We start from the raw sequence: 27,524 nt of genomic DNA, 5'->3' as shown, positions 1-27,524 counted from the left end.
TATTTCCAATGTCCTTAAGTTTAGGGTGCTCCCCTGATCTCATGTGATCTACTTCTGCCCAAAGGGGCGTCTAATCAGCTCAGCGAGCACTGGTCGATTACCCTGGAATGCAAGGTAGCTAAATATTTCTGGTCACTTGTAGACCGGAGCCGATCCCGGGAGCTCTTGAGACTAACACAGTCAGAACCTCTGGTTCTTGGTGGCAGTTCTAAATGATCATTGCGTGACAGGTAAGCATGCAGGGAGGCTGAATATCATCGATGACCCTTACTTTAGCAGCTGCATGGAGGATATGAGGTGAAATTATCTCAACACCTGCTGCCCTGTCTTTGCAAACCTAAGGTTCAAACCCCTCGGATCGCATTACTTCCACGCTCCCGATGACCTGCGTCATCGTCCTCCTTCTCCTTCGCCCTCTGCTTCTACGCTCCGCCCAATCCTTCAGACCTTCCTGAGTCTTACCTACCGCCACCCCTACCCTTCTTAAGGGCACCATAACGAACAGCCTAAATAATTGTCTAAGTGTACCTCCACCCACGGAGGCGGCTCTCTAATCTAACCTAAGCTATCCTAAGCCCACGGAATGAAATACTCGAGATGATAACGAAAGATATTCAGGTCTGGACAAGAGTGGTATGTCTCGAAGTAAATCAGTTACCGAATATCTAGAGTTTTTACGGACGATAATTTCGCGTGGTACTGGAGAACAGTGGATTAAGAACCCCCTTTACTTTACTCTTTACTAAAATGTGAAAGTGATTCAAGTATGTTCTTTCGGTGCCGTCGATGGCGGTGAATAGTCAGTAAAAGGCTTTGCTCGCTGTGTCCAAAAGCATGCAGGGTTCTTTATTTTATAACCTATTCCATAAGGACTGCCGGCTATACACTAAAGTTAGTCAATTGGGTAGCCCGAAAAATGGGAAAGAAGTAATGAAAGACCGCGGTAGAACTGCTCAGCACAGGAAGTTCGTCATTGCTCGCTTTGCTCATGATCAAAATTTGCATACTTCTCGAAGAGGCAGATCCTGCCCGTTAAAGGTCTTGCGGCCATATGAAAGTACTACACTGAGGAATTGTCTATGGGACTTTATCGGCTTAGCGGGTAGAAGGAAGACTGAAGCCTTTTGGGATATAAAAACTTAAAAAATAGACATCTTTCTATAAAAAAATTTTTAAAAATTATATAAACAGAATATGAATGTAATAATATATTCAGGCCTGCTTTCTCAAGTAACAATTAATCTAAATGTATAAGATCACTAAGCGTTAAGTTAACAAAAAAAGAAGCTTTCTCAAAAGGCACATCAAGCAAACAATACATTTCACTGTTAAATTGCCACAGTTCGCTTGAGGCTGACCCAATTTATGTTCATATCAAGTTGACATGTGAAGCAGATGAGGCACGCCACGCTGAGTGTGTAGTCGGAAGGAATTCACAAGCTTAACGAAGATGTACGGATTTTTTTTTTAGCATAAACAGCTACGGTGTTCAAGCACCAAAAATGTAAGTGGATTGCGGTAATTTTTAGCTATTAAATAGCAATTTCATTTCAGCGCTCATTTTTCATATTTTTTTTTAATTATTCATAATTTTATTTTTCCCATTCAGCACAGCCACTATGCGGCTGTCGCTTGGCTCTTTATGACTTGTAAGCTGCAAAATTTGACTTTATGAATACAACGCGCAATTACATTTAAATTTATTGCATTTGTAACAGAAAACGAAACAATAGCAATAAGCATACAAAACATATGTAGTCGCATTAATTAACAACTAAAATCGCACTTCGTGTGTCATTAAATGCGCAATTATTTTGCTACAAATGTACCTATTATTCTTCCACAATTTTTTATTTTATTTTACTATTACCGGCTGCTTTGTGCTTTCAGCGCATTTGACGTGTCGCGCATGCGCATGCACACTAGCGGACACACTAGCGGTCAGTGACTTCCGAGTGCGTGTGGGTGGTGTCACCAACGAAAAGAGATGAAGACAATGAAAGCGAAATGTGGCGAAAATAAATCACTTTTCCGTGCCGCATGCTTTTCAAGTCTCTTGTTTTTCTATTGTCTTCATCTTTGCATTGTGTGCTCAGTATTTTTGCGCTAATTTTAGCTTTTCTAATTTTATTTTCACTTCCTTGTATCATTTCATCATAATTTACTAAGCCTATTTGTGCACATCCGCCCTTTTCGGACAAATGTCGCATGCAATTCATTGAAAGTCGCTTGTCTGAGTAATATCTCGTAGGCGGTTACGCTTGGGTGATGAAAAGTTGTGGTTTTGGTTATACCTTTTGGGAGTTGTCGCTCCTCAATTAAGTGAGTTTGTAATGCTTGAGTGAAAATGTGAATTACCTTTGCTTGTAATTATAGTTTTGACATATACATCGTGTACATAAAAGTATGTACATACGTCTGCCCTCGAAGTGAATTTTGTGCGCTTTAGTTAACTTAGAGCAATTCACTTTTTGTTTAATAACAAGTTTGCCGCTGAAGTCTTTCATTTTGAGTGCGTACCAGGTTAAGAGTTGAAACATTAAACTAGGAAGTTGCGATTTCTCCTGTAAATAGAAATCTGTCTAAGAGCAAAAATGTCCGCACAATTCTTAAAAACAATACTCTACATATATGCTCTGTTTTTTTTTCTCAAAATAGTTTGAAATGCTATTTAAGCCAGTAGTTAGTTATTGAGCTACACAAATCAACTCAATTGGAATAAAAATAATTCATACGAACTTTTGAGTGTAGAAAACCAGACCAGAGAATTTGTAAATAAACAGATTTTGCAGTTTGAAAACAGGACATAATTTTTTGGTATTATAAAGATTGGTTACACACGTTTGGTAATTTGTAAAATCGACATAAATTTTCATTCAATAATTGGGCGTACATTTTTGGTGATTGAAAAACTGAACACAAATTTGTGGTCACATAAAAACGCTACATAAATTTCTCGTCGTGTAAGATACATTTTTAGTAATTTACTTACTGGACATAAATTTATGGTTCTTTAAAAGTAGTGGATATAAATTTTGATAATTTGCGCACTGTATTTCAATACCTGGTTATTTTAAAACTGTGTATAATTTTCTGGACGTTTCAGAATTAGACATCACTTTTCTTCAAAATTTACAATTCTGGTTATCTTAACATTAGAAATAATTTTTTTAATATTTAAAAATTGGATATAAATTTTTTAAATTGAAAACTTTTCATACATTTTTGGTAATTTAAAAATTAGGCATAACTTTTTCGGAACTTACAAACGGGACATAAATTTTTGAGCATTTTAATACTGACATAAGTTTTTGGTGATTCAAAAATTAGACATAAATTTTAGTGATTTGCGAAGTGCACATAAATTTCCGGTTATTTTAAAACTGTACATAATTTTCAGAAATGGACATTATTTTTTGGAAACTGACCAAGCGCACCTCAGTTTTGTGTTATCCTGAAACTAGAAATAATTTCTCGGTCATTTTAAAATTGGATAGAAATTTTTTAAATTATAAATTTTACACTACTTTTTGGTTGTTTCAAAACTAGACATAATTTTCTGGAGATTTCAAAATTGGAAATACATTTTTGATAACGTACAAAGTGGGAGTGCATTTTCGGTGATTAAAAAATTATACATAAATTTTGGTAATTCACGCACAGGACTTAAATTTCTGGTTATTTTTAAACTATATAATTTTCTGGGCATTTCAGAATGCGATATATTTTTTTTTTTTGGAAAGTTACAATGCGGTCATCAATTTCTGGTCATTTTTAATTTGAATAATTTGTTGGTCATTTAAAAATTGGATATACATAAATCTCTTTGATACAAAAACTTTACATAAATTTTTGGTTTTGGTTTTTGTTTCAAAACAAGACATAATTTTTTAGTCATTTCAAAATTGGACACAAATTTTTGACAAGCTGCAAACATACAATTTTTTAATTTAAAACCTAGGCATAACTTTTTTGTAACTCCTTAGCGAACATAAGCAAAATCAGCATGTTTGATAGCCTTTGCTTAGCGCATACCTCCGCCACTTGCAACAAATAACGCGACGAAGGCTGAAGACTTTCTTATCTGTCAACAGCTAAAGATCAGACATACGAGTATCGAGCCATTCTTAGACCTCCCGTTTGTGAGGCAGAGTACAAAGTGGTGTTCAACAAAGCGCACAGCGATGCTGTTAGAAGAGCATTAGCACCAGCAAAGACAACAATATGCTGACCGCCGTCCATAATTTTTTAGGAAGCAGAACTGCCAAGAAAGACTAAGGGCACCCTAGCACAACGGCTAAACTCAGAAATGGCGAACAGCTACCCAGTCTGTGGGCAACGTCCTCACAAAACCCAAGATTTATTCATAAGCGGCTTTAACCCGATGGCCATGATACCGCTGAAGAAGTTTTTCGAATGTCCTTTTTAATATGCCCAGGATGAAGGATCTAACCCGTCTGTTACCTGCCGTACTTGTCTGTCAGTTTTGCGCTTCCTATTTCATTCAGATATAATTATTTCGCATAACTACAGCTCATTGGCGAGCCCGGCGACCTTGATACCGGTGAAGTAGTGTTTTGATTCCCCTTTTTAATATTTCCGGCGGGTCCAAATGAAGGAAAGCCCTGGTCTTTAGAATAGCTTTATCTAAATACGGATACCGTGAAAGCTTATCAATGATGATAACTTCCTATTTGAGATTATTTGTGTGTGAATAACCGGCTTGTTTTTTTGATACGATCATCGCCAACCATGTTGAAGTAACAATTTATTTAAGACAGACGATGAAGTGAGCTGCGCACACTCGCGGACTGACAAGATAATTATAAAATGAAGGTGAAAACTTGACTGCAAGAATGAAAAATATTATAAAGACTAAAAAAAAAATAATATTTATTTTCTTTTCAGCTGATTTCGCTGATTTTTTTTTATTAAAATATTTTTTTTTTTTTTTTTTTTTTGAATTAGTTCACATCTTTATTTTTATATATTAACATTACTAAGTATGTGGTATATAATTCTTTTTTTATTCTCTTTAACAATAGATCTTCCAAAAGTTCAATGAGAAAACGCTAGCCAAAGTGGTGCCCGTCGTCGGCGAGTTGAGTGAAGTGAATTTCGGCTTCAGCGAGGTGGTGCTCAACGAACTCATCGACAAGGTGAATGTGATCTATCACAGCGCAGCTACAATTAAATTCAGCTCTCCACTACGTACAGCTATCAAAACAAATTTGACTGGCACAATGCGCACCATTGAATTGGCAAAAAAATTGAAAAATCTCTCTGCCTATGTTTATTTTTCAACTGCTTTTTGTAATAGCAACAATCGTGGACTGATTGTCGAAGAGGTCTACAAGTCACAATTTGATCCATATGAAATGATGAAAATCGCTGAAGACGATGCTTATTGGGAAGATTTCACAGATGAGAAATGTAAAGAGATTATACGTGATCATCCCAATACATATACATTCACAAAGAATCTATCGGAGAACTTACTAATAGCGGAAATGCCTGGCTTGCCGGCGGCCATTGTGAGGCCATCGATTGGTAAGTGGATTGGAATAAAGTTCGTAGAAAATGGATTATGATTTTGTTTTAAAAGCGCACTGAAATTAATTTTCATAAGAATCGAAATTCTCACTGTATCGTGAAAAACTTAATTTTATCGATATATTTTTCGATATTTTTATGAACGTTTACCGTAAATCGGTCTTTAATTTTCGATGTTTACCCAGATCAATTCTATATATACGTTTATCGATATCTCTATCGAAACATCAACTAAAATCTCGCTACCGAAACTTTGATAAAAAAATTTTATAAATCTCTCCACTTTCTTTATCTTATGTACGCGGCCCGAAATGGGTGTTATCGATACCGTCATGGAGCTTTTCATGAAGATTTATCGATATAATTTGTGATACGTTTATCGAGACAATACCCATAAATGTATCGCCATTTTTATCGATGATCACCTTATAAATTTGCATCGATACTTTTATTGATAGAATTTCTTTTTATTTATCCATATGCTTATCGATACCATTTTTTTTTTTTGTAAGTATTTATCGATAAATATTTAATAACAATTGGAAAGCCCCTATGTACGTATTTCTGTTTATATTATTTCTTAGTCGATACCCTTGACAGATAGATAAATTAAATAAATGACGCACTGCGGCCAGTAGGTCTATTGTGCCCTCAACTCCCCACAACACCTCAGCCAGCCCCAGAGTCTCTATAAATTTCATGGCCATGGCAGCCCTCTGCTCCTCTCCCGTCTGCGGGAAACAGCTACACACTCCAGAAGGAGGTGGAATTTTCTCTCCTTGGCAGCGTTACAAAAGTTGACCAGATTCCTAGATTGTACGAGTGACCTCTTAACCTACAACGGCCCGTAACTGCCTGCTCAAATCCCCTCAGTAGTTTTAGAGACATCTGTGTTCATTGCCCACATAATGCAAACACACGCCAGACGTTGAATCTTGGTGAGGGTCTGCCTCAACGTTGCCAGAGTAGTTCTGGAAGCCCCAGCCACCGCTCCATAACTTACTATTAGTCGTACTATCGTAGTATACATCCATTTTAAGATCCTTGGAGTGCTACCCTAAGATTTGAGCGCTAGACTCTTACACACCATCAGCGCTCTCGTAGCCTTGGAGGTAGCCGTCTCAACATGAGCCCTCCGAAAGAATTCGTAATCCAGGATAATTCCCAGATACTTCACTTATGTGCCGATGCCAGCCGCGACCCCATCCAAAGGCAAGTTCCTCATCCCCTTCAGAGTCATTTTCCTGGTAACCGGGACAATAGCTATTTTAGAAGGCTTTTTGTTAACCTGAGTTCTCTTTGGACGAGGTCGCCGGGGGTACTTGCGAATTCCCCTCTGGCGGTAATTACTATATCGTCCGCGTACCCTTGGCAGCGGTGAATATCGGTAAGATTTCGTCCACTACTAAGCTCTACAGTAGAGGGGATAACATCCAACACCCCCCCCCCCCCCCCCCCCCCCCCNACCCTTTTGTCATTTGTAATTGAACGACATGGTTATCGGAACATTTATCGAAATTAGTCACTATGGTTATCGTAGTTGACTTCCATACCCTGCTGGCTTAGAAAATAGGTGCTTCTTTCTGTACGCTCACAGCTACTAAAGGCTTATCGTGCAACCAGCAGAGTTAAATTTACCAAACTGAAATCAACTACATTTACTAATACTCTTTACATTTCTTTCTTTTTCACAGTTTACGGCACCTGGGAGCACCCGATGAAGGGTTGGGTTGGCAATGCCAATTCCGGTCACCTTGGCTACTTGGCCGGTTTCGTTAAGGGCCTCTTTCGCACGATGTGCGGTCGCGCAGCATCTGTCATCGATATCATTCCTTGCGATTTTGTGATCAGTTCTTCCCTAGTTATGGGCTGGTATGTGGGCACACATCCCATCGAACAACCCGAAGTGATACACTGCACATCGGGCGAGTTAAATCCACTGACACTCAGTGAATTCTGCGTCATTATGAACGAAAGCGTGAAACGGCATCCACCGAATAATTTCGTCTGGAAACCGCATACAAAATTGCGTAATGGCTGGCGCTATAATCTCTTCTTCTATCTGTTTCACATACTACCTGCGATTGCTTACGGTGTACCGGAAAAACTATTCGGCGTTGGCATGCCACAGCATACGTAAGTGTGAAGCGGTGGAGAGAGTTGAATACATTTGCCAATATTTTGTTGTGTTTTTTTCTCCCTTTTTTTCTGTGTTTAGCGCTCTCGAGTACATGCGCGTCTTCCACAAGGGCACCAAAGCGTTCGACTACTTCCTAGACAAAGATTTTCGCTATTCACTCAAAAATGCTTTACGCATAATGTCACTAATGCATGAGAGCGATAAGAAACGTTACAACTTCGATTCTAGTCAGTGCGATTGGTCTGAGTTCATAGATCGTTGCTTGATCGGTGTGCGCCGTTTCTACTTCAAGGAGGCGGCAGAGACCACAGAATGGCATCACATGTATTGGACAGTGTTAGTATGAAATTTTGAACAAAGAAATGTATACTATTTATTATAATTAATTTCTCTCTCTCTCTCTCTCTCTCTATTTTTGTTCTTCTTCGCCTCGCAGTTTCAATATCATACACTATGCTGGCTTCGCGGTACTCTTTCTCTTTATCTTTGTCATTTGCGGTTTGCTTTTCGGCCTGACCATCGGACTTGCGCTGGCGCTAGCCATTTGGGGCTTTCTGGTGTGGCTATAAGCGTAGGCAGTGCGATGATTTAGGGCGAACGTATTGTTCCAACAACACTCGCTTTAGCCGCAAATTCACCTCACCACAGCAAAACAAATTAGCATTTTAGTTTAAAATTTTATTTTTTAATCAATTTTTTTCGATCAAACGCGACGCTGTCTGCGTCATTTTCTGTATAAATAATTATTAAAAACAACAACTAGTACAAGTCATTGTTAGACGAGAAAGGGAAATAAGATACTTGCAAGCCTATACACAAAATAAAAATATATGTGCGTATATCTATGTATATTTTTAAGAAAGAATATAAAAAAAAAATTATACAAATATTCTACTTTAGTTAAGTAAGTACAGAATTTTGTGAAAAAACACACATTTTATTATAAGATTTTTGTGTTGCACGTAGACCGGGTAAGCGATGTTTTTCAGGAAATATTATTTTAAAAAAAAAATCTTAATATATAGTACGTCATGAAAAGCAAACCAATATATTTGAGAAAACTTTTAAGATAAAAAGTTTACGAATATTTTGAAAAATGCATATGCTTGTACACTTGACTTCTGTTTCTAGCGTTAGCTCCAAGCATTTTAGTCACTTTTAGTGTGCATATGTAAATACAATATAATTTTTAAGTTCCCAATAATTAAAAAAAATGCAATATGTATGTATATGTGTATATGTGTACGTAATTATTTGAATATTTAGTTTAAGTACACAAAAAAATGTATATTGTGCAATTTATTGAGTAATAAATATCTTATTATGGACAGACCAAAGAGGTTGCGTTTTTGCTTAAACAGTAGGGTGGTAATTAAAATATCACCGTCTAAATTTAGTATCCCCCCTTTATCTCATTTTATAAACAAAATAAAGACGATTTTTAAAGGTCATTTCCAGGTTTTGAATAAATTTAAATAAATTAAAAAAATTAAACTTATTCATATAAATTCCAAAACTCGCTGAGTTATAGTTGGTAGAAATAAACAATTTTGTAAAATTTTTGCGATTTAAAATAAGTTGAATTTTTCAAACTTTTTTTATTTTGCACGTAAAACATTATATTTATTTTTAAGGTTCAAGCAAAAGTATATTAAAATTCTATATAACCACCGAAATGGCTAGATAAAATTTATGTGAAACAGAATAAACCATTTTCTACTGTAACCATTAAAATTATTTTTCTCAAGAAAAACAAAAAATTTATATAAAAACACCCAGAAATTTTCTTCTATTGACAAATTTTTTGAATCCGTAAACCGTAACTGGTAACCTCGTAAACTTACTTAATTTTGTATAGAAAACCAGTTTACTGTAAATTTTTCTGTTTTTTGGAGGTATAATTTTTTTTTTTTAGCTTAAATGGTAGGAATACTATTATTCACTACAAAACGAAAGATTTCTAACTTAAACCTACCTTCCTTCAACAGACATACTCATTATATTTCCTCTTTTGCTATATAAGTATTTGGGAGTCATTCTTACACCGAACTTGAAGTGGAAAATAAACAATTTAAAAATATATATGGTGCACTGTATTCTTGCAATAAAGTGCTGGGATGTACAAGGCGGTGATCCGCCTAATTATGGCAACGGAAGCTCTGAGAGTCATCCGTCGTATGCCACCTAATAATCTCTTTATACAAGAACGTTCGTCAGAAATCTGACAACATCTGTCCTTCGCTTCTCTTCAAGAAAAACTTCGACATAATATTTTCATCAGGGAAGGAATGAAAATATTCTGTTTTGACTGACGGCTTCGAAGCATATATTTTTTGTGGCGTAGAGGCGATTATTTTTTTAGCCGACCTCCAAATTGAAAAGTCTACACGACTACCGAATTCGGCAAGTGGTTTTTAGGCAGAAGTTTTTGCCGTCAAAGCAGGAACCAGCATTGCTATCTTCCCAGATAGCCAGGCGGCGATTAAGGCTCTGCAAGTATCACCTCCAGCATAATAAAATAATGCAAAGAGTACGTTACGGCTTTAGCTTATGTTTATGCATATCGCTAGCTAAGAGTGAAAAGTTGGTAAGTCTACTTTTTGTGAAAACTCATGTATCGATTTAGAAATCAAGAAAAATTAAAAATGCATCGTTTTCAAAAGGATACAAAGGTACTACATACATACATATCTAGATTTATTTCTTCCCGTTTATATTCAATGTAAGGCAAATTTGGTAAGTGCAAAAGAGGCGCCGAAAATTCTTTAAGTCCGAAATAATACGAATTCCTTTAATTTACATCGAATCTTACTGATTCATATGGAGTTTTGATTTGCTTTAAACACGCAAAATTTTGTATTTAAATTTTAGGAAAATATTTGAAAAAAATGGCTAAGAGTATTTTTATTCTCTCCCGATTATTCTTTATTTATCTCTTTCCGAGTGCAATATTAAATTATTCTATTGGTAGGTTCTTCTGGGAAAATAAAACAACATAGCTTATGCTTTTGGCAAATAATTAAGCTTGTTTGAATTTAACGGCTATACGACAACTGCCAGAATTAACAGATGGTTTTAACAGACGCCTAAACGTATGCAATATTCTTATATCCACATATGAAAGAGCAGTGTTGCAGCTTTTAGTAGTTGGTGCAGATAAAATTCTTACAACGTACAGAAGAGATATAAAATAATGGAAAAATATGTACATATGTAACAAAACAAAATGTATTTGGAATTTCCTGCTGTATGAACTTATGCAATACAAATTAGCTAGATTTATGTAGGTAAAACTTCAAATGCGAAAATGGAGTAAAAGATAAGCTAAATTTTTTATGGAATCTAAAAATATAATTAAATTAACATTTAATATTTTACATTCAGGGGTTGATTGTATTTAAAACTTGAAAACTAATTAGGATTGAATAACTAAAAATCAAAATCAGAAGAAGATTCAAAAAACTAGGTAAAAAAGTCAAATAAATGTTTATTACAAATGCCTAACAAAACAACTTTAAGTAAAAACTATTTTTTTATTTAAATTTCATATGGAAACTGACAAAAATAATCATTTTTCACTTAAACTCTTTCGCGACAATGCTTTATTAACATAAATAAATTTTCTTTTAAATTTGCAAAAATTTCCAAGCAAAATAACAAAGCCAACCAAAAATATGTATCTCGGTAAAACCCCATAGGGCCGTTTTCTCAAGTAGGTTTTGAACTTATCTGCCCTTTAAACACAAATTTTTGAAGGGCAAATATATATTATAAAAAAGTCTAATTTAAAATTAACGAAGTCCAAAATTCTATTTTTTTTAGTAGTTTTAAGCATAAAAGATTCGTAAAAATTCTATACGAATATGAAAAGTAAATTTAAATAAAACTAATAATAATGGATTTTAAATTAAGTAAAATATTTAATAGTTCAGTAAACTTGAAAAAGCCTCGCAAACCTTTAAAAGTGCGAAACTTTTGCTGAGCTGTCAAATGTCTATGAAGAACATTTTCAACATTTTGAAGTTACTGGATTCATATACATGTATATACATTTATGTATATTTTGCTTATAGTTATTGGCCTTTGATTTTTAAGTTATGAAAAATTTTTGACAAGCTCGAAGTCCAGTAATTTAATAAAACTCAATCTGGAATCGAAATATTGACAATTAAAAATATTAATGGTAATATAAGTTTTGTTAAATTGCTGTATTATATAAAAAAAAATATAACAAAAATTTTAACTCTGAATAAATTGTCAAAATTTCGAATTTTAGGTTTAAAGTTTTCTAAGTTTAAGATAATTTGCTAACAATTTTTATATATTTAGTAAAATTTATTTGGGCTTGCATATTGCCAATTAAAAAATGTTACAACTTCAACTAAAAAAACGAAAGAAAAATAGAATAAATATTTAATTTTGTCCAGAAAAAAATTGTCTCTACTTTTTTCTACTACTAAAACTTCGTAGCTAAAAAAACTTTTCACCACCAAACCGGCCAAAAATTGTCTGCTACTAAAACTTCGCCACAGCCATTTGCGCCGATTCAGTTCAACTTTGGCCGCGAGACGCGTTGGTTTGCTCTTTCTTATCGGACGCTGAGCAAATATTTGTAGCTTGACGCACAGTGAAAATATTATTGTGGCTTATTTGCATTGCCGCAGTGTAGATAAAATTACAGAAAAGAGGTAAAAAATAAGATACACATAAATACATTGCACAAAAACATAAAGTAATTCAGACTCGGCGTATAAGAAATAAAAAAGAAGTGCAGTTGAAATCGCTTGACGTAAAGGTCGCAAATACCTTAAATTTGTCTGCTTTTTGTGCTTAATTTTGCTATACAGTTCGTTGTGTTGTTTTTTTTTGCCCCTTGTATTTGTTGAGTTACTATAATTTTTGTTGTTGTCTGCTGTGCGCCGGTTTGTATTAGTGTGGGGCGTCGCATCGCAGCGCAGCGCGTATTTGCCCATTTGATTCACACCGCTGATATAGCCGCGTCGCAGCGGCAGCGCAACAACAAGAACAAAAGTGAATAAACAAAAAAGCGGCGAACTATGAAGTTTTTATGGAATGGTGATCCAAAAAATAAAAGTGCGCGCACATAGAAGAATCCTCTTTCGGCGTGCTTAGAAAATACTTGATTTCGTTTTTAGGTTCATTTCGGAGACGTGCAAATTTACGATTTGGATTGCATACTAAGTACATACAAAAAAGACGATATTTGCTAAGTAAAAGCGGATCAGTAGAGGCAACAGCGCAAAAATGGCCGAGTAAGTATTAAATATTAATTTTTGAATTTCTCTGTTTCTTTGTATTAGTTATCTTAAGTATTTTCTGTTGTTCTCGTTTTCATTATTTGGGGATGGGCACCAGTGTTGCCGCATCAAAATTATTTTTTTTTTACCAAAATGCCAACACAAAATCTACCGAACATTGAAGACCACTCCAACTGTTATGAATTAAACCGATTTTCAAAGAAAAAACACCACAATTTGAAATTCTACTACAAGAAAGGCACGGTTTAAAAACAAACTTTAATTTTTATGTGTCAGAAAGATTGTTTCCCCCAAAAACTGGACGAGTTAGAAAAATTTTGTAAATGCACTTCAAATCTATAAGATGAGATCGGCGCCGTTTTTTGAGATAAAATACGACCAGATTTTGTTGAACCGTGCTATCGTGCGATTCTAAATCATCCACGAAACCAGAGTAAATCCTTAAAATATAAACACTTCGGGAAAAGATTTCTGCCTGAAATTATAAGAAATGACATTTTGAACTTTAAAAAAGCTTTTTCTGACATAGCTTTAATGTGCCCGGTGCGACTAGCAGGAAACTCTTTTTTAATTGAGCGCTACACCCTTGTCAAGGTTTATTCCACCTTCTAGTGTGAAAAGTTCTTTAGATCAATTAAAAATCTGACCGGAATTGATGACCAGAAAAAGTGTTGTACTCCATTCTGGCAACGCCTAACCACAGGCAAAAACTAAGAACGCTTGGTTTGGAAGTTTTGTTACATCTAAAGGGTGTTTTTTTAGACATGTGGTTTCAATGGGGCAATACTTTTTTCGGAGTTGATCTTGCTGTTACTTAATTTACACTCAGTTTGGTTTGCCATTTCATAATGAACAGACTTACTCCGGAACACTGTAGAACCATGATTAATAACTTTTTCGTACTTGAATTGGAGGATGTTGGTGTGGACGACCTTTTGTTCCAACAAGACGGCGCTACATGCCATACAACCCACGAAACAATCAATTTATTGAAGGAATCTTTTGGTGAGCGTATTATCTCGCATCGTGGGCCTGTGGCGTGGCCTCCAAGATCGTGCGATTTAACACCGCTGGACTATATTTTGTGGGGTTATGGGAAGTCGCTTGTCTACGCAGATAAGCCCGAGGCGATTGACGCCTTGGAAGAGAGTATTCGGCGCGTTATTTCTGACATACGGTCCCAATTGCTGCAAAAAGTGGTCAAAAATTGAGCCTCTCGACTGGAATTTATTAGAGCCAGCCGCTGCGGTGTCTTGCCCGAATTCATTTTTAAAACATAATGGCAAACCCTTATCTTTATAATAAAGCTAAATACTTGGCCATAACATTAAAATAAATGCGTTTTATTTCTTCTTGAAAACCACATGTCTAAAAAAACACCCTTTATAATATAACTCAGACCTTGTTCCATTTGTTTCATATATTTTCCGGTCTCTATAGAACTCCATTAAAGGAGCTGAATTGACTGTACAAAAAGCCAATTTAAATCGTTTGAAAAAGTTTTCATCCCAGAGGTCTACAGAGGGAGGCTTTGTGATTTTGATTTTAAAACGCCAGAGCTTTTTCTCAATAAAAAATTGTTTAACGCTCTCTTTATCTTAATCCAATAGTTTAAATAAACTCGTAATATAAATAATTTGTTTGACAGTTAAACCTTTTCGCATAGGTATTCATATAAAATGTGTTAGCCTTATTCTACTTAGACTTGAAATTAATGAAGTCCGAAAAATCTTCTAGCGAAATCTACCAAATGGCAAACGAATCTGCTAAAATAAAAATTTAATAATTATACTAAATTTGGTAGAATTCTACCATAATGGCAACACTGATGGGCACGGCACATGTCTTAATTTTTTCTCTGCTTCCTTCCTTTTTGTTTATTTCAGCGTTTGTTTTCGTTGACCAGTGCGCTTGTGGGCGGTTAATGAGCTAGTCGTATGTCATATTTGGTAATTACAACTCTGGCAAGTTTTGTTCTGTTTTTTTTTTTAATTAATTACAATGCTTGCTGTTAAGTGGCTATTTTCGGTAAACAGTTGTTTTCAGTACATTTCCATGTCTGCTAGCAACCGATTCTCGACTGCATAGCCTTCTAGGCCACTGCGACGATCTTTTGTTGCACTGCAATGCGTCAAGGTCGGTCAAAACTGGCTGACGAGAAGATCACACGGATAGGGTTGAGCTAAAGAGAATGCCGTAATTTAACAAAAAAAAAGTCATGAAAAACAACCATTCGTGCTGAAATAAAAATCAATCGAATTTTTGTTGCGTACGTACAAATGTAGATTTTTATGTAAATAAGTAATTGCAATGTATCCAGTTTTTTCATTCCTTGAACTCAGTTATGGCCGCTAATTGGCGCTGTTATTTTTATATGTATGTATGTATGTACAGTGACGAGCAAAATTGTAACATGATGTAACACTTTTTATTTCAGCCACCGCTATCTTTCAAAGTTCTAACGACTTTCATACTTTTGTTGTATATTCTTATTGGTACACCCCTACTCCCGCTCTCATAACGATTTGAGGTCAATCCAACAACAATAAAAAAACCTGGAGACANTATGTTACAGTTTTGCTCGTCACTGTATGTATGTATGTATGTGAACATACTGCACATGTTTGAATCGGGTGATAATTGATTGTGAGCTAACTAAAGGCGCGAAGATCGAGGGAAAGTGAGTTTAAAATATGCGACCAAAGATCTGCGGAATGCAAATACATGTGGTTAATTTAGAGCGGATGTATGATCAGGTGATTTAGCAAGCTGCTGTGATCAAAGGCGTGACGTAATGAGAAAAAAAAATGTTCTACATTTCGGGATTGATTGCATGTCAACAACAATTTAAGTCAATGTTGCTTTATCACAGCAAGGAGCCTAATCGTCTTGCTCACGACATCCCTGGCAACCCGCTTTACCACTTGGCTCAACAAGGACAAGCTGTAGTAGTTGGGCATTCATATCGACTGTGAAAAACTGTAAATTTCTAGAGGTTACTTTTGACAGCCTACTGGCATAACCACAATCGTCAATAAAGTACACCACTGCAAAAAAGTTCTCAAATCGCTCGCCGATAGCATTTGGGACAAAGGCAAAAAACTTTTGTAACATGCAAGCCTATTATTAGCGGGCGTTTCCAAACTAGGCAACGCCAGTTTGGTCAGCAGCACGCAGTGGACGAAGCTACAAACATACCACAACTCGGCAATCCCGGACAGTTAGGGGATGCAGAGCTAAGCGCATATGCTCCCAGTAAGGGAACATACCTTAATTCTTAGTAAACAGTTCATAGTCGGCCGTTGCGAATGCAATAACCGGAACATGATCTTATTGGGGGCAGTACCTCATCCTAGGCACTTCAGAAGGTAGGCATATCTGTGAGCTGAAGGACGAGATATCAAACTACGAACAACAACCGATAGACCCAACGCTGTATCGACAGGCAATCAACGAAATTCTAACCGTTACTGAGCTCAACTACCATCCACTGCAAAGGAAGAGCTTCAACAGCCTCGAGAGACCAGCGTTACCCTAGCACAATAGGAAAATTAACTCCTACTTGACAAAACTCGACTCTGACGTACCTAAAGTATATCACACCGTATGCCACCAGCCAACTCTTTACAGCTAAAACCCGTTCGGCTTAGACCCTTCTTCCTTGAGGTCGGCACCTCGAAATACGCTTAAAGTATCTACCTTAGTTGTGTTTCACGACAATGATTTATAGATTAGCTGATCTACAAGAGCAAGGCTTAGTAGCCGTCATAGCAAGCACAAGTAAATTTGTCTTTGGGAAAGTAACTTCAGAAAGGTGTTAAAAAGAAAGATTAATTAAAAAAGCGATTTAATTAGGTGCCCTGAGGAAAGTTAATACAAATTATTAAAACCCAACAAAGCTCTAAAATATCGTGTTACTTCGAATAGATATCCCTTCAATTTTGTGGCTGTTGAATCAATTCCTATTACAAATTAGTTTGAATAAAAGCTCTGCTCGGAAAGGTGGCCCCCTCAATTATCGCAAATTAGTATTTCTATCCTCTTTCAATCATGTTCCAATATAATTTTTTCCCCCAAAATGCAATGTCACTGAATGAACTTTTCATTTTCTAAGCAACAAAGTACTTAACCTGTTAACTATAAATAACTTCGAAAAGGTGACACTAAAGCGACATATATACATACATATGTATAAAAGCGCGCATATGCGGGTATAGTCTATTAGACTCATTAGTTACTTAGTTCCTATTTCGTGTTGCACGCGTCGTTTTGCGACAAAAATTCACTCGAAGCTACATTTATTTACGGGTCCGCAATGCTTTAGAAAATTTATTTAAAATAATCAGTTAGTGCAGTGCTTTTTGTAATGCTCAAACTGTGTTTAAAAATTTGGATTGACTGTCTCTACTTTTTTTATTTTTGTTTATAAGAAGTGAGTCCACCAAGTCGTTAAAATAAGTCTTTCAACGTTCAAATTTATCTTGTCTAAAAGCATACCAAAATAACATATTTTTAAATTAATTTGGATTTGTTGACTAACATAACAAGTTCGCATAACAAGATATAAACGGGACAGCTCAACAGATAAGCACTTTGTGTTTAATTAATTTTTTTTAAGGGTGGCCAAATTAGACAAAAAAGAAATTATTAAATGACTCATGGCTATATTTGAAGCGTTTTTGCAATTTTCAGAAGTGGAATAACAATTAGGAACATTTCTTCGCCTCCGCGTAGAGATAAATTGCATCCGAACTCGATAAAATACGCTGCAGCTATATTTTGGCACAATCACTATAAGTAATGACATCTGCCATAATACAGTGGTGGAAAAATAAAAGGTACAAGACATTAACAAATTTTGCCTATTTTTCCTTTGCTCATTATTTAATAAAACCATATAAATTCATATTTCAAACGGTGTGCAAAAATTACAAAAATTCTGCCAAATTGCATCTAAATTTTCTACTTTTTAATCAGACTTTTTTTTAGAATCTTTTCGAGTATGCAGTTTTAAATTTTAGTAGAATAAAGTGTAAGTTTAAAGTTTCTAGAAAATCGCGTTGATTTTTGGCATGTTTCCGCGCATTTTATTCATACAAAGTATGTTAGACAATTTTTTTTTTTTGAAAAAAGTGCGTAATACATACAGAAAACACATTAACAAAAATCAACGCGATTTTTTAGAAACTTCGAACTTGCAGTTTAATTTAATGGGCTATAAAACTGCATACTCTGATCAAAAAGTTGAAAATTGTGATGCAATTTACAGAATTTTTATAATTTTTGCACACAGTTTTAAATATGAATTTATATGGTTTTTGTTAGAAAAGAAGCTATACTCTTATAAAAAATAAAATAAATATTAAATAAGCCAAAGAAAAATAAGAAAAATGTGTTAAAATGTCGTGTCCATATTTTCTTTAACCGCTGTAGTTTGAACCGACGCACAAATCCAGTCGAAAAAAATTAGAGAAAAGAGAGGGCCGTTTAAAGTCCTTATTTCTTATCTTTAAAATCAGTAGGTGTGCCGTCCTCGATTCTAAACTCGTTTTTATTTTGCGTGGAACGGCCAGTTTCGATGCTCCCTCTTTTGTTGGGGGAGAACTTGAATGAAATAGTGGCACAGTTTCATTTTGCACAAGGTGTCCACTGCGATTTCTTCATTTAAATTACTTGCGTTGTTTTAGAAATGGCAGTTCTATTAGTAGAACAAGCAATGCCAAGATTGGCAAGAAAACCAATACTCTTATGCCACGTAGAACATCTCACATCAATTCTTGAAGCATTATCGTCGATTACAACTGCAACCCTGCACAAGATTCATTAGCGAATCAATTCGCAGTCACCTTACAGCGCGGAAACATAGCCAATCGCCAAACCCTAATTGAGTCAAACTCTAGCCCAGCACAACTCCGATCCAGCTGGCACAGTGAGTCTGATAAGATTTTAAAAGTTACTTTAATTTTTTGCATGCCTTTTGGATGCTCTACCCACCACTTCTTTTCATGCTTTGTCTATAACTTCAAAATAAAATTAACTAGAGCCTAACAAGATCTGAATACACATGCCGTGCATGGTTTCATTATTGACGCAGATTCTCACACATGACATTTCAATGAATTACATCTTCCTCAAAAAAACACCAAAGCTTCGTTATAAAAACAATACCATTTCAACAAATTATGAGACCACACTGCATGAAGGCCATTAATTTATGCAATATGTACCGTTAGATGCGCATGCGCAACAGCATGCAATTGTTGTTATTTTGAAAGAGCCGAATGCAACTCAGACCAAAAAAAAAACCGTTACGTGCTTTAGCTCAAACTTAGCTGCGGTTTATCAACGGAGTTTGTATGCCCGAAAGACAAGTGGCTCCAACCACTTCCACATGAGTATCGGTTTCCTCTTTGGTCTTCGGTGTTATGTGTATACTTGAAACTATTGAAGCGATTTCCATGTTTATGTTTGTTTTGAAACTTTGTGTTTGCCATTAGTTGCTGGCAGTTTGCTAATCTTTCGCTAGCGGCATTTGTTGGTTGGAGACTTTCGGCTTTCACCGGTGCCAGCACGACCAAATCTGCTCTACGACTAGCTTGGCTTGACTGTAAAGCTGCTGGTGCGCATTGAAGAGTTTAGTTGCGAGCACGCAATATATGAATAAGGAAGTGGTTGTTACAGTTATATACATACCCTTGTATTCAGCAGATTAAGTCTAGTGACATTTTTAGTAGTTTTTTCTTGTTTATTTAATGTTCATATTTTTTTATAAAAGTCTAGAAAATTAGCTAACCAGCGCCACATAAATCCGCATTACAAACTTCGTACAAAAATTATGAAAATTTAACAAACTAACAATTGCACCCAAAAATTTTAAACTTTTTTTTCAGAATTTTTAGAAAAATTTTGTAGCTAGTTAAATTTTAGTAGGTTAAATAATAATTTTTTTGGCTGACGGTGTTGTTCCATATAAAGTATGCTCGACAATTTCGTTTGCATGGGAGAAAATGCCCAGCAACAGCAGCAAAAAAAAATATATTAAAAATCAAGGCGATTTTCTAGCGTTTCGAAATTTGCACTTTAACCTACTATAATTTAATTAACTACAAAACTGCATACCCAAAATGTTTCTAAAATTCGAAATAAAAAGATTAAAATTTTTGTATTAAGCTTCATAATTTTTGTACGAAGTTTGAAATACGGATTTACATATTTGGCGCTGGTTAGGTAAAGTGCTAAACTTTTGCAAAAAAAAAAAAACAATATAATCATTAAATAAACAAAAGAAAAATAGCCAAAACTAGTCGAAATGTCACTTGACTTAAGCAGCTGACCACAAGCGTATGTATCTGAAATTGTGGATTTTATTTTTTCGTTTTGTTTTTTACTTTTGATAAGTTGCTTAATAGACGTAACCAAAGTTTAATCAAAGAGTTGTTTTTACGCTATAAATCAATAAACCAATTTTTTATACTTCAAAGATTGCATATCGTTACGAAATGTAAAACTTTATTGCATAATCCACTACGAAAATAACCAACCATTGAAAATTTAATTTGCTGAGCTTCTTGCAGCGTGGTAGATGTATGGATCTTATTTGTATGCTTCTTAAAAAGTGTTAGTGATAAGCGGCTGAACTCTTCGAGTTTACTTAAAGATACCTAGCATTAAGACATTCTGCTGCCCTAAAAGCTTATTTACGGAGAACTAGTACAATAATACGTTAAAGAATTACTGAAATATGAGGCCGTACATCAAAGGACTTCCGCAGCTAGAGCTGATATTGCCGTACAAGAAGAACTATATTTGTTGAACTTTTCTCCCTATTTGATTTCCTTTCCTGCCTCATGCCAAAGCATTCTTGCAAAGAATAATAAAGAGTATGAGGCTTTTCAATTAAGCTAAGGGAACCGATTATGTCCATACTCTAACAACAGTAAAAAATACCAAAAAAGGCGTGTGACAGAACTTAACTGAGGAGTAGTTTAGGTTATGTCGTTGTGGTTGTTACAGCATTTCCCTTGGCTAGTTATAGACCTAAGCCTTTCCGGTTACGTAGGCCCGGCTGTCGTGCGAACGTAAGGTTAGCTTGGATTGGCTGCGTGCATTCAGTTGCAAAACAGAGACACACTTAGGCTCAGTGGGCTCGTTGTGACACCGCTTGAGAGCACCTTACATTCCCGTCTGCCCATATAGATATAACTAATTAGTTTAACTGCGGCAATTCATGAGTGCCTTTTGCACTTAGGTCCGCCAGACAATCACAGAAGTAATGCTAAAATTAGCCTCTTCTAGTCCCTACTAGGGCTTCGCCTGACAGAGATAGGGACTATGCTTTAATATCTTCGTCATCACGGTAGCTGCGGCGGATGTCGGCAGGCACATTTTACCAGCATGTCCCTTCCATTCAGCAGTAGCCAATTATAATTCCGTTCACTTTCCTAAGTAAAGGACGATAGTAGGCGCGGTGGGAGATTAGCATGCCTGCCGCCCTTTGAACCTTTGTGAGTTTAGAATTTATGAGCGACTTATCCAGTGATGTTCACCAATATGTGACGCCTTAGCATAAGATAGGCGGTAGGGCCTGCGAAAGATTTACGGGCATTTGCTCGTTGGCGATGGCGAATACAGCAGATGATGGAACGATGAGCTGTATGAGCTTTACAACGATATGGCCATGCCGCTCGAATGGCCACTGACGCTGCAACTCTGAAAGTATTCAACTCGGAACCAGCTGGTGGTAGCAGAATAACAGGAAGGCCTCCTCGGTGCTTTTTTGAACTCGGCCAAAATCGCTTAGGTGGTCACAGCGCCAAACAAGAAAAATAAGAAGAAGAAACTGATCGGTAGCTCAGAAAAACACCGAATTTCAGAAATAAAAGCCACCCTTAATGTATGTGTATTGGATATACATATATATATTTAAGTACTCGTATGTAAATGCACTTTTTTATTACTCTACAGACACAAGTGTGTATGCAAATTTAATATTTTAACAACTGTGCTCAGTTTTTTTTGCATTTTTATGTAGATAATGTCTGACCTTTACATCAATGGCATAACATACACATATAAAATTATGAATGATTAAATTTTTACGTATAGAGAACTGGCCCGGCTGAAGTTCGGTTTAACGTTATGGTTTTAAATGGGACAAAGAAAAAATAAGATATGTCGCCGAAAATAATAAATATTATTTTAAACAAGTAATTTTTAAGCAAAAAACAAAACCAACTTCAATTTTCTTATAAAAATTTAAATATGTATATATACATATATATATATATTTCATGATCCAATGATCGGATCTAAACCAGATTAGTACGGGACCACCTCTGAGACACTACCTTTCCGATGCAAAAAAAGGAGTATCGAAATGGATTGACGTGGGCCAAAGTTAAGCGGTAACACACATAAAAAAAAATAAAAATAAAAAAAACAAGTAAGAAAGTCTAAGTTCGGGCGGAGCCGAGCATTAAATACCCGGCGCAAGTATTAAATATGTGTTTTCCACCTTTCCGAAAGCTACCGCTACATGATAAGCCGACGTGTATAAATTTTATGTAAACTAGCGTCCTTAAATTTCAAAATATTGAAATTTCAAGCATTTCTGAAATTTACCGTTATATGAAAAGCGGCCGTAATTTTAGTCCGATTTCAACAATTTTCAATGGTTTACTTTTATGTGGCAAGCACAATAACCATACCGAGTTTGGTACAAATTGCTAGAACGGTTAGCGAGATACATATACGTGATCATAAGTGGGCGGTGCCACGCCCATTTTCCAAAATTTTATCATAAACGTATTTCCTGGCAAAGAATTGTTGCAACCATCATTTTGAATAAATTCGCTTTAATATTTACTGATTTATCGAGGATCTCGTATATCTCGAAATTACCGTTATATGGGATGTGGGCGTGGTTATTGTCCGATTTTAAAAATTTTCGGCCATTTGGTATGCTGTACCAGGGCCAACAACTGTGCCAAGTTTGGAATAAATTGGTGCAGCGGTTACCAAGATATACACATGTAACCATAAGTGGGCGTGGCTACGCCCATTTTCAAAAAAATGTTAATATTCTTATTTTTCGTCTAAAATTTATTATAAATATCAATTTTGAGTGAATTATCTTCAGTAGTTACTAAAATATCGCAGTTTTTGTATTTCTGAAAATTACCGTTATATGGGAGGTAGGCGTGGTTATTGTCCGATTTTGCCCATTTTCAATACCATCCGTCCTACGCCCGAAAGAAGTACACGTACCAAGTTTCGTTAAGATATCTTAATTTTTACTCGAGTTATCGTGTGCACAGACGGACGGACAGACGGACGGACGGACGGACGGACGGACAGACAGTCACCGCTTAATCGATTTCTCTTTTTTCATCCTGATCATTTATGTATACATTTGTCTATATCTATCTCGATTCGTTTTGCCTGTTACAAACAACCGTTATGTGAACAAAGTTATAATACCCTTGTGCACAAGTGCGCTCGGGTATAAAAATATTCCGACGAACTGATAACCTCCTCCTTTTTTAGAAGTCGGTTAAAAAGTTGCTTATAGCCTCGCGGTCCAGAACATGGTAATTTCAGTATAATAAAATATGTCGCATTTATTTATTTTATATTTTTTATATTTATAGATGCAAATTAAAAAAGTGCCTGAATAAGCACTTTTCCTTTTACATCCATATTGTAATATTTCATTAAATTAAATATAGCGATTAAACAGGTGGCAACCCTCTTCAAAACATTTTCGAAATAAAGCTTTTTCTAACGAGTTTCGTTTGACATCTATAGCATTCGATTTTATTAAAGTAGCTGATTAAATTTAATTTGACTTAACAGGTGGCAACCGCTTTTAAAATTTTTTTGTTTGACTTGACATTATTTTATAACATTTTTCATTTCACTCATTGATTAAATTTAACTTGACTTTTAAACAGGTGGCAACCGCCTGTAAAATGTGTATCGAACCAAAGCTCCCTCTTTCGATTTAACTTCCGTATTGCAACATTTTATTTAAGTTATAAAAAATAGATTTTACTTTTAAATATGTGGCAAAAAGGTTTTCGTAATAGGGCTTTTTTTTAAATTCGTTCGTTTGGCATCCATGTTGTAAAAGTTCGCTGAATACGTATAATTTTAAAAAAATATGTCATGTGCTAATCCAGGCCGTTAACTAACTTTTTCTTCAAAGAAATATTAATGCAATTGAATTTAACTTATTTAAATTGGTTTTAACCCCTTCTGGACTGTAAGCCTATAATAATAAATAAATGTACACGACGAATTGAGAGCATAATCTTTTTTTTTTGAAGCAGTTAAAAAGCATGTGAGTATTCCTAATAAATTATGAAGAAATAATTACTTTTTTTAATTAGGTTTCCTAAAAATTTCCTATAAAATGTTTATTCCTTAAAACTTTTTTGCTTTTGTTTAATATGTATTTTAACTCTGCTTTTGTTAAAAATATATATTTATCCTAAAAAATATATTTTCTAACAAAATCTAAATATTTTTTAAGTATTTATTTCAAAAGTTTTTTAATTAAAAACGGCCTCAAGCTCAATAAAATTTATTGAATATAATCGTTATAAGGCCATAAATAACAAAAACAAATAACTTTAAAATAATTAAAAATTGTGCAATTTCCATATATAAATAAATAAATTCTCAAGCTGATGGCAACACTCGTCCAAAATATTTTCGAAATACATATGTACGTAGATACAGCTTTCTTAAAGCTCTCTCGTATGATAACCGTATCCAACTGTTAATTAATTGATAAGGAATTTTTAAACAGGTGGCAGCTCTCTTTAAAAATATTTTTGAAATAAAGCTTCCTTAAACCTCTCTCGTTTGATAGCAATATAAAAATATTTCGTTTAACTTATCAATTAAACTTGAATCTGAATAGGTGGCAACACCTTTAAATGATAGTTTTGAAATAAATTGTTTTTGAACGCCTTACGTTAGGCAACTGGGTTGTAACCTGCATATCTACGTACCAAACTTATTGAAATACGTGTAGCAGTTTTAGCGTGAAAGAGCAACAAACAAACTCACACACTCACAAACTTTCAGATTTATAATATTAGTAGGATTATAAAATAAAAACTAAATTGCGTATAACTTTACCATAAAATGTTTACTATAAAATGCATTTTTTAATAATAAAATATTTTACTTGAACTTTGAGTCATAATTGATTGATCGGATGAACGTAGCATTGAATATTTATAACCTCTTGCGTTGCAAATCTAGTTATCTTTCATCGAAGAGTACTCTAGTAACTATATACTTTAGCACCACCTGCTAGCAAGCATCAGCTGAAGCCCAACTAAAGATGTAATACTCGTACAAACATTTTTTAATCGACGCAATAATTTTAATAATACAAAATTAATAACTAGTAGTTTGCTGATGAAGCGTCCTCATACAAGTGGCTATTAAACACTCAATTTTCTATGCAATGGACCGCTACTCAATTATTTTGTTTTCGTAATTTACCAGAAAAGCAAACCAAATGCATTGAAAACGTAAAAATTATAAGCTATTTTAACAATTACTAACACCATTGCAAAACGCAGTTAGAAATCAAAACTTAATAAACGACCTACGAAAATTTTCCACTAAGATGTTGTGTAAATAAAGTTTTTGTGTCGATATTTGTAAACATTTATTTTTTTTTTTTTAGTGAGAGTAACCACCTGGCCATATAATCATTAATACTCGTACATCTCTACTCATGTTTTTGTTACGGATATTTGGCGCCACGAATTCGACTAACTGTGAATAATAATTATTTATTTCGTTGGAACTTATACAGTAGTAGTGAAATACATTTTGTAACATATGTACATTAGGGTGCATCACAAAACGAAGTTTATAACATTTACTATATTTTATGACTTCGGCTAAAATATTTCGGTAAAAAATTAAGATTTACGCGAGCTAGGTCGATCTGAAAATACCTCCCAAAATCTCATTACTTTGATTCCGTTGATAAAATGTTTGAGTATTTTTATGCAGATCTTTCAAGCTTAAACTCTTTTATCATCTTTTTTTGGAAAAATTGTCTAAAAAACTTATTTTATTTATAAAAACTTCGATTTTTCAGGTATTTTCAGATAGGTAGAGCTCACTTTATTCCAAATTTTTCTCGGAAATATTTGGCTCGCCTTTAAATATAACAGATTTCATATTTCCAATGGAAAAAACAGTACCAACTTTTTTTGATTATGTGTGGAGAGTGTTGCACCATAATGTACATTCATAGATAAATAACTAATGTATAAAATTCATTAAAAAAAATACCAAACAATTTCTTAAGTTTTTGGAGCTATTATTTGGTTGGCTTTTTAACTGACTTCAAAAAAGGACGAAAGTTACCAATTCATCGGAATATTATTTTTTCTTATGTATGCTACCGGATAACTTTGGACCACGTGAATAGTTTTCGATAAATATTTTTTTTTATCGGTAAGGTGGTCCCATACTAATTTGGTTTAGTTGCGACCATTCGATTATATGAGCATTGTTTTATTTTTTAATATTTTTCAACAAACATTTAGCTATAGCTTATCTAATACTGAAATACTTGAGTTAGGGAATTTAAAATTTATGTAATTTTTCGTTTTTACATGGAATGCCCCAAATGTATGTACACTCACGGCCAAAGGTATTTTCCCACAGAGTTTTTTTACAACATATGCAGGAATTTTCAAATTATACTTTCTTTTTGCGCTAGTTTTTTATAAAAGTTTTTAATACTACAACAAAAAACACAAAAATACGATTTCTGCACTTTGTGCAAAACTCGGGAAAATTTATTAAATTTCCATGCAAATTTTCAACATTTTTAGTAAAAAAAAAATGCAAGTTTGAAGTTTCTAAAAATCGCGCTGATTTTTGGGAATTTTTATACCCGAGCGCACTTGTGCACAAGGGTATATTAATTTTGTTCACATAACGGTTGTTTGTAACAGCCAAAACGAATCGAGATAGATATAGACAAATGTATACATAAATGATCAGGATGAAAAAAGAAATCGATTAAGCCATGTCTGTCTGTCTGTCTGTCTGGCCGTCCGTCCGTCCGTGCGTGTACACGATAACTCGAGCAAAAATTGAGATATCTCAACGAAATTTGGTATGTAGGTTTCTGTTAATCCAAGGTAGGTTGGTATTGAAAATGGGCGAAATCGGACAGTAACCACGCCCACTTCCCATATAACGGTAATTTCCAGAAATACTAAAAAAAAAAAAATGCGATATTTTAGTAACTACTGAAGATAATTAACTCAAAATTGATATTTGCAATAATTTTCAGACGAAAAATAAGAATATTATAAATTTTTGGAAAATGGGCGTAGCCACGCCCACTTATGGTTACATGTGTATATCTTGGTAACCACTGCACAAATTTCTTCCAAACTTGGCACTGTTGTTGGCCCTGATACAGCATACTAAATGGCCGAAAATTTTAAAATTCGGACAATAACCACGCCCACATCCCATATAACGGTAATTTCGAGAAATAC

At 34.8% G+C, this 27,524-nt stretch overlaps 2 protein-coding genes across 6 annotated transcripts in view; both read left to right on the top strand.

Moving 5' to 3' along the window:
- The window catches only part of LOC108359221 (putative fatty acyl-CoA reductase CG8303), a 48,131-nt gene extending 39,101 nt beyond the window's left edge, over window positions 1-9,030 (top strand). For all 4 annotated transcript variants that reach the window (XM_017610976.1, XM_017610969.1, XM_017610984.1 and 1 more), the window contains 4 exons: window positions 5,046-5,550; window positions 7,248-7,689; window positions 7,772-8,029; window positions 8,130-9,030. In XM_017610976.1, the coding sequence (XP_017466465.1) occupies window positions 5,046-5,550; window positions 7,248-7,689; window positions 7,772-8,029; window positions 8,130-8,262 (1,338 nt within the window). In that variant the 3' untranslated portion in view covers window positions 8,263-9,030. The remainder of the gene's footprint in view (window positions 1-5,045; window positions 5,551-7,247; window positions 7,690-7,771; window positions 8,030-8,129) is intronic.
- Window positions 9,031-12,231: 3,201 nt separating this feature from the next.
- Window positions 12,232-27,524, top strand: part of LOC108359191 (putative fatty acyl-CoA reductase CG8306) — a 21,267-nt gene continuing 5,974 nt past the window's right edge. The window contains exons 1-2 of one of the 2 annotated variants that reach the window (XM_017610930.1): window positions 12,232-12,381; window positions 12,850-12,966. In XM_017610930.1, the coding sequence (XP_017466419.1) occupies window positions 12,959-12,966 (8 nt within the window). In that variant the 5' untranslated portion in view covers window positions 12,232-12,381; window positions 12,850-12,958. Of the gene's footprint in view, window positions 12,382-12,763; window positions 12,788-12,849; window positions 12,967-27,524 lie in introns of those variants that run through there. The other variant, XM_017610938.1, reaches the window with a different exon arrangement.

The sequence above is a fragment of the Rhagoletis zephyria genome, unplaced genomic scaffold, assembly GCF_001687245.7.
Source record: "Rhagoletis zephyria isolate East Lansing unplaced genomic scaffold, Rhagoletis_zephyria_1.1 Rzeph_scaffold_00012, whole genome shotgun sequence".
Taxonomy (NCBI): domain Eukaryota; kingdom Metazoa; phylum Arthropoda; class Insecta; order Diptera; family Tephritidae; genus Rhagoletis; species Rhagoletis zephyria.
The sequence above is the reverse complement of the archived record's forward strand: the minus strand, read 5'-3'. Positions and strand labels throughout refer to the sequence as shown.